At 41.4% G+C, this 10,956-nt stretch overlaps 2 protein-coding genes across 3 annotated transcripts; both read left to right on the forward strand.

Moving 5' to 3' along the window:
• The first annotated feature begins 1,625 nt into the window (after positions 1 to 1,625).
• Positions 1,626 to 5,163, forward strand: pus3 (pseudouridylate synthase 3). Of its 2 annotated transcripts, none has more exons than XM_006791146.3 (7): positions 1,626 to 1,733; positions 2,038 to 2,449; positions 2,614 to 2,894; positions 2,972 to 3,155; positions 3,340 to 3,449; positions 3,530 to 3,702; positions 4,761 to 5,161. In XM_006791146.3, exons 2-7 carry the CDS (start codon positions 2,039 to 2,041, stop codon positions 5,003 to 5,005), a joined length of 1,404 nt encoding a protein of 467 aa, XP_006791209.2. In that variant the 5' UTR covers positions 1,626 to 1,733; position 2,038; the 3' UTR covers positions 5,006 to 5,161. The 2 variants fall into 2 exon arrangements, with proteins under 2 accessions (XP_006791209.2, XP_035763808.2); XM_035907915.2 differs by having other exon boundaries at positions 1,637 to 1,733; positions 2,035 to 2,449; positions 4,761 to 5,163.
• Positions 5,164 to 5,237: 74 nt separating this feature from the next.
• dcakd (dephospho-CoA kinase domain containing) lies at positions 5,238 to 10,253 on the forward strand. Its single transcript, XM_006791145.3, has 5 exons — positions 5,238 to 5,564; positions 6,726 to 6,837; positions 7,277 to 7,480; positions 8,668 to 8,755; positions 8,982 to 10,253. The coding sequence occupies exons 2-5, from the start codon at positions 6,726 to 6,728 to the stop codon at positions 9,265 to 9,267; spliced, it is 690 nt and encodes a 229-aa protein (XP_006791208.1). The 5' UTR covers positions 5,238 to 5,564; the 3' UTR covers positions 9,268 to 10,253.
• The last annotated feature ends 703 nt before the right edge of the window (positions 10,254 to 10,956 follow it).

Raw genomic sequence — 10,956 nt, forward strand, 5'->3', positions numbered from 1 at the left:
CAGTCTTTATTTGCTTGTTTTGTTTTTGGGTGAATTGGCCCTTTAATGAGCAGAGAGGGCAGATTAGTTTGGTAGCCATCCTGAAAAACTATTTACGACACAGCGGACAAACACCAAACTGTGATTACATGCCATTTAATGTGTAATCGGACATGTAGAAAAGAGCAGACTGTGATTTAATGCAAGAGCCCGACCAATTCTGTCTCTGCATCTGGAATAATTAACAGTTGTGCCTGACAGCACTGCTGTGCCACTTACCCTGTGAAGCTACTGCTATACAAAATAAATGAAAAGACTCTCACAAACAGCTGGAGGAAAGAAACACACTTTCAGCTCAGTTTCAGGGTTTTTTTGTGTGTTTTTTTCACCTCTTTGTGATGTCTAAAGACAAGTGTTGGTGCTGTGGATCCCTTTACAAAATATAGGCATAAATACCATATGTCTGCCCCTCTGGTGTTTGAACTCCTGTTCTCCTGACCTGACAAAAAACAAACAAACAAACAAACAAACAAACAGGAATCACGAGGAAGGTGCATTGGACAGGAAAATAGAAGATTTCGCATGGTTCCTTTGTAGGAGCTTCTCAGTCACTGTGAATTAAAGTACTGTGTCATCTTTCATCTGAAACATGGGGTGAAAAAATGCTAATACAAAGTCTGGTAGATGATTTCCAAGGTGCGGATGTCTACAAGAATGTGATTCAAATGCTTTCAAAAAGTTATGTGTTTTTATTGTAATACCTGTACTGATTTTACTAAATCGTACCTGGCATGTGTGATCCATACACTTTTAATTAAAAAGACTAAAACTAACACAAACTATTAAAAAAAAATACAAAACTATAATAGCTCGAATGGTTGTCCTGTCATCCTCAAACACCCAACTATTTAGCAGGCAGATAGCTGTCCCTCCCTGAGCCTTGATCTGCCAAAGATTTCTTCTTGTTAAAACTGAGTTTTTCCTTCCCACTGTCACCAAGTGCTTGGTCTTTTCTTTATTATTTAAGGGTCTTCACCTTAAATTATAAACTGCCTTAAGGTGATTGTTGTTGTGATTTGGCGCTGTACTCATAAAAATTGAGATTAATTGAATTTCAAAACGAACAAACAAATAAAATCTGCTGTATATCAGGTAACTCGAGGACTAACGGGGGCCCTATTTAGAGTAGGTTTGGGGACACAATTTCAAAGACTTAAACATTATAAATGTAATAATAGCAAAAACAAAATTTGGTATATAATAATATAAAGAAAGCCATGCCACAGTAATGAAAAATGTCAAATTATTTTCATTTTTACAACTTAAACGTAAGATGAACAAAGATGATTGAGGACATGGCACTTCAGGGTAAGAAAAGGCTAGTGGGGGGGAGTAAAAATCCATTACCTTGAATACATATAATAGTTTTCTGTAATCGATACAGGCGGTTAATAGTGTAAGACAAGCTTTTAGAAATAAACTCTGGCCTGTTTTTTACCCATATTATGGTATGTTCGCTCATGGGGAGTATAAAAATAACTGTTAAATATGGCAGTCATTGGCTGACGACAATTTAAGCAACTAAACTACATTTCCCAGAAAGCCCGTGAAGGGGGGAAATGTGTCCGTTGGCAAAATTCGTCCGCCTCCCGATAAACTTATCAGCGGGGAGACTAGCATGCGTGATCCCGACAGCCAGAAGCAAAGCTAACAGAGGAGCAGAATAATCGAAAACATCGAGGCTGAAAATACAGGTAAAAACACAGATTAACTGTAATGTAATTTACGGCCTCGTTAATCCCACTAAATCCCTCGTATCTAATTTCGTTCACTAGCTAGCAGGCTGTGTGCAGCGTTCAGTCCACTTTATAAAAATAAGCCCAGTTGTAGTACAGTCGACCAAAAAAAAAAAACCCTTAAATAAACTTTGACATGAATTAAATTAAGAGGAGATGATTACGTAGGCTTCATTAAACATAAGCTGGGCTGATTATTTGTAGAAATATTTAAGTAAATTTTTAAATAAATGTTCTTTCCTTTGTTCTTTCTTCCAAGCAGCATGTCAGATGTTTTAATCCAGCGGATAAAGGAGCTGGAGGCTGAGCTGGAGAAGCTCAGGTCCCAGCTGAAAGAGAGCAGTGAAACTGGAGATGTTGAAATGTCATCCAGTCCATCCCTTAATGAAGACTGTAAATCTGATGGGAACACTGGCAGCAGCAAAAAGGAGAGAAAGAAAGCAGGAAAAGATCGTCCTTTTGACTTCTCTGCACACCCCCGGCGCCATGTGGCTCTGCGGCTGGCTTACCTGGGGTGGGCCTATCAGGGGTTTGCAGTCCAGGAGAACACAGACAACACTGTGGAGGCCAGACTCTTTGAAGCCCTGCTAAAGACTCGGCTGATCCAGGACCGCCAGACTTCCAATTACCACCGCTGTGGGCGCACTGATAAAGGAGTCAGTGCTTTTTCCCAAGTGAGTTAGCAGAGATACATATTTTTTACTCATATCCTCCTTCTGTCGGATGCCCCTTTTTAGGGGTTACCACAGTTTATCATCGATCTCCATTTTAACCTGAAAAGACTCTGTACCTTAATACTATTAATAGTTTTTCATGTGGTTAATTTTTCCCCCCGCAGGTCATAACCATCGACTTGCGCTCCACGCAGTTTTGTGCCGGTTTGGGCATCACACTGCCTGAAAATGTTGACATCAGTACCAAAGCCGCTTCTTCTGCCACCTCTGAGCTTCCATACGTGAAGATGCTGAACAGAGTCGTGCCGCAGGACATCAGGGTCTTGGACTGGGCACCAGTAGCGGAGGGTTTCAGCGCACGCTTCGACTGTCAGTCCCGCACGTATCGCTACTACTTCCCCCGAGGATCTCTGGATGTGGCGCTGATGGCGGAAGCTGCTAAAAGGTGGGTGGAGAACACATGAAAGGTAAACGCACCTTTAAAACGTAGCCCTTATTTGACAACCTCCTTGCATCCGGCAGATATGAGGGGACTCACGACTTCAGGAACCTGTGTAAAATGGACGTGGGCAACGGTGTCCTGCAGTTCGAGAGGACCATCTTATCAGCCACAGTCAAGCCTGCGCAGCCTCAGCACGCCTCCAGCACAGACCAGTATGACCTCTTCATATTTGAGATCAAAGGATTAGCCTTCCTTTATCACCAGGTACCAGGAGAGAGTTACTCTACACTGCTTTCCCTTTCCCTTTCATCTCTAGCAAACATTTTTTAATGTGAAAGTTCAGATTTAGAGAAACTGGATCAGAGGATGCAGCATCTCATGGAGTTTACGGTTGAATGGTTTGGTGGTATGTAGTGAATTTTTGGTTATTTCCTTTTATGTGCTGCAGGTACGGTGCATGATGGCGGTGCTTCTGTTGATTGGACAGAAGCTGGAAGCCGCGGATGTAATCAATCAGCTCCTGGATGTGGAGAATAACCCCAGGAAGCCCCAGTACAGGTGAACTGACTGCTGTAGAAGTGGTTAAAATATTCAAATAAAAATAATATATTTATCATATGAATCTGTGTCATCTTCAGCATGGCAGTGGACTACCCTTTGGTGCTGTACGACTGCCACTTTGAAGGCCTGAGCTGGACGCAGGAGAGTGAAGAGGGGGGCTTTGTCCTGGCTGCACTGCAGCAGCACTGGACCCAGAGCACGGTGAAGGCCCACGTCCTGCAGGGGATGATCCAGGGCTTGGAAGACCGAGGTGAGAAGCTGGATAAGAGAAGTGAAGATTTTTAAGGCATTTAAATAGTTTCTCTCAAGTTATGTTTTGCATAATTTTAGTTGTTTTGTGGTTATTTACTATATTTATTTTAAATTTTGTGATTTGTGTACACATTTCTATTGTCTTTTTTTGCCTACATTTTGCTGTTTTATGCATTTCTGATCGTTTAGTGTCACAATGATAATATCGAGTCACGTTTGAGATATTTTGTGTCTCCATGTGGTTGTTATACATGATTTCTGCATCTCATTTCGGTTGTTTTGTGTGTGGATATGAGCTTACAGGCCACTTTATTAGGTACATGTTGTTCCTTTTACCTTCACAACTGCCATAATTCTTGTGTTATCCTGCTGGAAGTAGAAGACTGTGGAGTTTAAATAAGGGTCCCAAAGTGTGCCTAGAAAAGATCCTCCACACTATGACACTGTCACTGGTGTGAACCATTGATAGAAGGCAGGATGGATCCATGCGTTTATGTGTTTATGCCAAATTCTTATCCAAACATCCAAATGTTGCAGCAGAAATCGAGACCCATCAGATCAAACAACATTAATCTAATCTTCTATTGTACAGTTTTGGTGACACCATGTAAAATGTACCCTCAGTTTCCTGTTCTTATCTGAGAGGAGTGGCACTTGGTGTGGGCTTCTGCTGCTGTAGCCCATCTGCTTCAAAGTTTGACTTCTTCTACTGGAAAATCCCAGTAAAGTAATTGTTTCTTAAAAACTCAGTCCAGCTCATCTGCCACCAACTACAGTGTTCCCGCTTCTGATACTGTTTAAATGTCAGGGCGTCTTGAATCTGTCTAAATATAATGATTTGCTCCATCATGATTAGCCGATTAGATATTTGCGCTAACAACCAGTTATACCTAATGAAGTGGATGTACCTGTATTTCTAGGATGTCAGAGTATTATTTTTTTTCAGGATCTGGGAATGCACCTAGTTGGGCCAGCCAGTTATCTGCTTTGACATGAGTCAAGATGCCTGCTGTGAAAAAACATTGTACAAACTGTCTCACTTCTCTTCATCCACAGGAGCTGTGTCCTCCAACCACTGCTGGCTGGTAGAAGGCAGCAGGCAAAGAAATTACCGGCCGCTCCTGGAGCGCCCGTGCTGCGAGAGCCTCGAGTCGAGGATAAATCATTTCGTGAAAAGAGGCAGACTGGAGCGCGAAGAAGGGGAGAATGGAGGCGAAATGATCCACAGGGGAAAAAGATCTAAACATTCCAACATTTCTTCAGAGACGCCAAAACAAAATATGGATTCACAAGAAGATTAATTTTCTTTAAACTTAAGAAAGGACTTGCAAGATGTATTTTGTAGTAGTTTTCAACCATAAATGTTTAATTTTCCTTTTATTTACTACAAACAGCGCACGAATATCTTTGACTCATGCTGGTGCGTGTTTTGCTTTAAAATAAACACATTTTGGAGAAAGCTGGACTCGCTGAGTTTTGCTTGACGGGGAACTAAGGCGAGGCGGAACCAACGTTAATAGAAATATGAGATGTCGGGTTAATTAAGAGGCAGCGCCTGTCAGGCTTAGCAGCTAGGTTGTTAACAGTGAGTAGAATACAGGTGAACTGTAAAGGAGGGCAGTTTCCAGCAGCACCGCTGTCTCCAGCTCATTTGTTGGGTTTCGTGTTGAGCTGGACCCGGTAAAAATGGCGTCGTTGTTGTTTGAGCTCCTTCTGACCTGATTTAACACCTGTGTTAGCCTGTTAGCAGCCCTGGTTGTTGTTTAACGCAACAGCTCCCCCCCCCCCCCTCTAGTGCTTCTGCTCTGCCCGGACTCCAGCTGTATATCCAGCCGGTTTAAGGACACTCTCTCTGACAAGGTAAAGCTAAAATTCCCTTGACATGAGTTTGTTTTAATCGCTGTGTCAAACCAACCTGATACTAACAAGAAGCCGCTCTCCGCCGTGTTAAATCGTGACCGAGTCGTTTCTTTAAAGGTTTTATTTTTAACCGGTTTTTTATAGAGAATAACCTCAAAGCTGACTTTCGGACCAGTCAAACCAGTTTGACTTTGCATAGCCGGGTACTATATGGAGAATGTAGTTCACCTAATTCCACAGCAGGGGGCGTGTTGTGAAACTTCAAAACCTTTAAAAGGAGAAGCTAAAGATATTTCAGAGTAATTAAATATCTGTTATTTGGTTATAAAGATTGTAATAACTATCTTTATATGTTTATTAACATGTAAAAGTTACTGTAGAGTGCAAAAGTCACCCCTCGTTTGGCATTGGCTTCATTTTTCAACATGAGAATGATCACAAACACACCGTCAATACAGTGAAAGCATAACTGGATAGAAAAAACACACGAGTAGGAACAGTATCAGTCATGGATTGGGCTCCCCGGAGCCCGTTCAACATGATCGAAACAGTGTAGGATCATTTTCATAGAAAACGGAGCAAAACGCAGCCCACATGTAAAGTAGAGCTTTGAATGTCCTTCAAGAGGCCTGAAGAACTATCCCTGGAGACTACTTAAAGAAGTTAGAAGAAAGATTGCCTAAAAACCTTTTCATTTTCAAAAATAGAAAGAAGTGGGGTGGCACAGTACTATTTGTTTACTCATAACATTTATGGACTTTCTAGAATTTCTTACTGTGTCAGAAATTGTGTTATACCCAAACTGGCCCTTTTATTCCATAAGCCATAAAAACGATGATAGTAAATATGTTATTTTGGGACTCTGGGTAAAAACCAATGTTTATTTATTCATTTATTTTATTTATTCTTCGCATTTATTCTTCAGTTTGTGCTGTTTTTAATAAGTAGCTTTTTAAAGCCTTAATCAGACTATCTTTGAACATTAAGTCAGTGCAACGTTAATGTGACATGGCAGATAAACATCGTCCACTGCTATTAGTAAATGTCATCTTATTCTCTGATAGGCCCACAGCTGTCAACAGGGCCGTATCAGTGCATCGCTAGTGTAATTACTTTACTTACTTTGCCTTCATGCATTTTTGTGGTTTTTTTTGTTTAAAGATGTACCTGGTGGGACTGACAGGAGGCATTGCCTCTGGGAAAAGCACAGTGTCTTCAATGCTGCGGGAGCTTGGATGCCCCATTATTGATGCCGATGTCGTGGCCAGGAAAGGTAGGTGGCTATCTCTCCCCTGCAAACTGTTGACACGGCGAACACAAATTCAACATGAAATACTGGTCAGGGGTGTCATTGAGCTGAAGCCATCTTCAGGCGGCACTCTCTCAGATAACCCCGGCTCATTAGGACGAACGCTTGCAGAGAGAGCATGAATCATGAAGGATGTCTCTGCTGACTGCAGGGATGATGTTTTAGTTAGACAGCGAAGATTAAAAAGGTCACAGAACTAGGTGAAGAGTGCACAGCTGCATGTAGGGGAAATATAAGGCATTAGGCAAATTATTTCATTACACTCGGTGACAAGTCTGTTCCAAATATCATCTCAGCCTCTATTTCTTATGACCAGCTGGATTACTGGTCATATATAAATTTACTTTAATTTTGAACCTGTTACATTGTTTAACTCATTCAAGCTTCCTTTTGTTGTCCGCAGTTGTTGAGCAGCGCACACGTGCCTATTCCTGCATCGTGCACCACTTTGGGCCAGGGATCCTGCTCGAGAACGGCGACATCGACAGGCAGAAGCTGGGCCAAATCATCTTCGCCAGCGAGGAGAAGAGGAAGCTGCTAAACTCCATCACCCACCCAGAGATTCATAAAGCAATGCTCAAAGAGATCCTCTTCTACTTTCTCAGAGGTGAGGGAGGAATCGTGTTTGGCACAAAAGGAAAAAGGGACGATTATCTGCTGTATTTGAGCCAAGGCTGTTTTGCAGTGTAGGTGGCGCAAGAGGCGAGACCAAACTTTCAGCTATTTGCAAGTCAAATGAATGAGATGTTTGAACATTATGATTAAAATGAATTCAGTAAGACACCCATGTCACTCTCTCGGTGCATTCAATTATTAGCGCCTCAAGGCATCACACATGCCTTTAAATAAACTTCACAAACATCACTTGTTATATGATCTTAAAGCAGTGCCATCACACCTATATGTTGTGCAGACTGGGGCACATGGAGGTTGTGATTAAAATGCATGAACACACGTCCATATGTCTTGCACTGCAGGCATTTATCTAACATAAGAAATTCACTCTCACTTTTGTCAGGCTCGTAATAAAAAACAAGAAAGAAACAAGTTGGCGCCTTAACTTAACGTTGCTGTTTGCACCCATGAAACTTTGCGTTTATAGCAATACTCTCGTGGTTTTTGTGCTTTTCTTTGTCTCTTATTGTTACTTGAAGGGTCATAGTTGTAAACACTGTTGTCACATGGAGCCGGGTTAACACAAGGTTAAGTGTACTGGCAGCAGAGCGGCCGATTTTAAAAACAAAGATAAAACTATACTGTGGGAAAAATATGGAGAGGTTAAACACTCAATAGATACTGTTGCCTTCTACACAGTAGCTTAGTATTAAGAGTGCTGTGTGACTGCGTGGACACCTTAAGCTCTTTGGTCAGTAAGGCTTGAAAAGACCTGCTATATTAACACAGTAGACACCGTGACTTCACCGGGTGGTTAGTGAAACTCTGTTGTTCTCGCACAGTAGCAAATTGTCAGTCATATATTTTCAATTTCAGTTTTTTAATTCAATTTTATTTACAGTTGCCTCAAAGCCCTTTATATTATAAAGTAAAGACCCAACAATTATTCGATTTGCTCTGTTATATCCAATAAGATGTGAAGCCAACGATTGAGTTCATAAAGTTTTTAGTGATGAAAGAAGACGAGTGTTGTTTTTCTTCAATCAGAGGCTCTGATTGAAGAAAAAATAATATTGTCACAGTTCAAAGCGTCTCCAAAGTAGTTTCACTTGTCAAACCTATAACTATGTCCATCTTTTACATACAGTCTGTAATGTTGACTTCTTTCTGTCTCACTAGGGTACCGCTACGTGGTTCTGGATGTGCCGCTTCTCTTTGAAACCAGACGGCTCACTCGGTTTCTGAACCACACTGTTGTAGTTTACTGGTAAGCACACTGCTCATTTTTCCTGTTACCTTAGAGTCTCGTTTTGGGGCTGTTAACAGCATTCATTTTTGAAGTCGTTAAACATTTTTGTTTGTTTTTGACAATAAGTGGCCTTTAAAACCAGCTTTTTCTGCTTCCTATTGATGTGATTCACTGCCAGTGGACCTTTTTTAACAAGGCATAATGAATGCACCATAAATAACCTCCACCGTCTGTTCCCTTTCAGTGACCCTGCCACTCAGCTTTCGCGCTTGATGCAGAGGGACGGCCTGACCCAGGAGCAGGCTGAGCAGCGTGTGGCCGCGCAAATGCCGCTCAATGAAAAGCGTGGCTTGGCCAATCATGTTATTGAGAATTCAGGCAGCCGGGAGGACACCCACCGGCAGGTCCTGCGGCTCCACACAAAGCTAGAGGACTCCATGGACTTCCTCCTAGTCAGGGTCATTGCCATTGTTGCCACTGCAGGTTTGGGTGGGCTGCTGCTCTATGCTGCAAAGATACTTTTGTCCTAACAGAGGAAAGAAAGATGAGTGAGGGCGGGAGGTTTTTAGTCCAAGAAGTGGTCAAATATGAGGGTGTGAATAGAAACGGGCAAAAAGCAGGTCGGCGGTATCGATGCAATTTACTGTGAAATTAGTTTCACAGCACCTACCACTACAGCGCAGCCGTATGGCGTGCTCTGCTGACAGTTAACACGGACTTACATTACTGACAAAACTTGCACTGGCAAATGTGGTTTAGTGTGAAAGGCTTTTCTGTGCAATTTGTGTTGGTTTCACTCAGAGAGAAACAATTATATGAAGGCGACACAGTCAAGCCTCACTTGCTGTACAGCTCCTACATCTTTGCTCATTTGCGAGAGTGATTTTCTCAGCTGTGACGGAAGAGCGGAGCTTAAATTGCCGGTAAATCTTCATTTTTGTGTAGCAGCGCATGCTAAACCTAAATAACCTTAAAAAAACAAGAAGTCCAGAAAGATTATTGAAAACTAAGAGATTTTATTTTGTTACACCTTTTACACCATATTAGATTATCCAATTTTTGAAATGTTTTACTGTTTTACTTTTTAATCTGTAGAGACATTAAGAGAGCAAAGGAACAAGTAAAAATGGTGAATGTCCCTAAAGCAAGCATATTAATTGGACGCCACCTCTCTCCACTTCTGTCCCCAGTGCTGAGTATGTTTTAAACTATTATACATGTCATAGAAATTAAATGGTTAAATCGGAATAATGTGACGCTTACAGAATATGTAAAGATCGTGTCATGAAGATTTATGAGAGAATGTATTTGACAATCCATTTTTAATGGGAACAGTAACAGATTTGCTATTTATCACTGTATTTTCTTACACTTGAAGTTCTCCTCTGTAAATACGGAGTGTGGGATTTTTTTTTTTCTTTGCACCTTTCAACTAAAATAATACATTTGTAATCTAATATGCTTAAGTTAAATAAAAACGATCCAGCACCTCGGTTTTAAAGTTGCTGGTATCAGATGCTGTCTGTCACTGTGTTTTCATTGCTTCATTATGTTTTAAATTAGGCCCCAATAATAGACACTCACTGGTCATTTTGTTAGGTACGCTTGCTAATACTAGATTTGACCCCCTCTTGCTTTCAGAACTGCCTTAATTCTTTGTAGCATAGATTCAACAAGCTGCTGGACGCATTCTTCAGAAAGTTTGGTCCATGATGGCATCAGACAGTTGCTGCAGGTTTGTCAGCTGTACATCTGTGATGTGAATCTACTGTTCCACCACATCACAGCTCTGGAGACTGTGGAGACCACTTGAGTACAGTGAATAAAAAAACAGTTTGAAGTTTTGTGACTTGACTCGCTATCCTGATAGCAGCAGATTCAGTTCAATTCAATGGTGGGTACCCTGTGGTCATAAACTGGTGAAATGGTCAGCAGCAATAATTAGGCTGAGGCACTGGAACAATGCTCAGTTGGCTTCAAGAGGCCCAAAGTGTGCCAAGAAATGCTGTTCACAGTATAACATTGCCTGCAGCAGCCTGAAGTACTTATACAGGGCAGGATGGATTATTGTTTTTATGTTCACACCAAATTCTGACTGACAATATTTTTCCAATCCTCTATTGTCCAATTTTAGCAAGTCTGTGCAAACTGTAGCCTCATTTTTTTGTTCTTAGCTGACAGGAGTGGAACCTGATATTGTTATGTTTCTGTAGTCCTTC

The sequence above is a fragment of the Neolamprologus brichardi genome, chromosome 8, assembly GCF_056152115.1.
Source record: "Neolamprologus brichardi isolate AB-2024 chromosome 8, ASM5615211v1, whole genome shotgun sequence".
NCBI lineage: Eukaryota > Metazoa > Chordata > Actinopteri > Cichliformes > Cichlidae > Neolamprologus > Neolamprologus brichardi.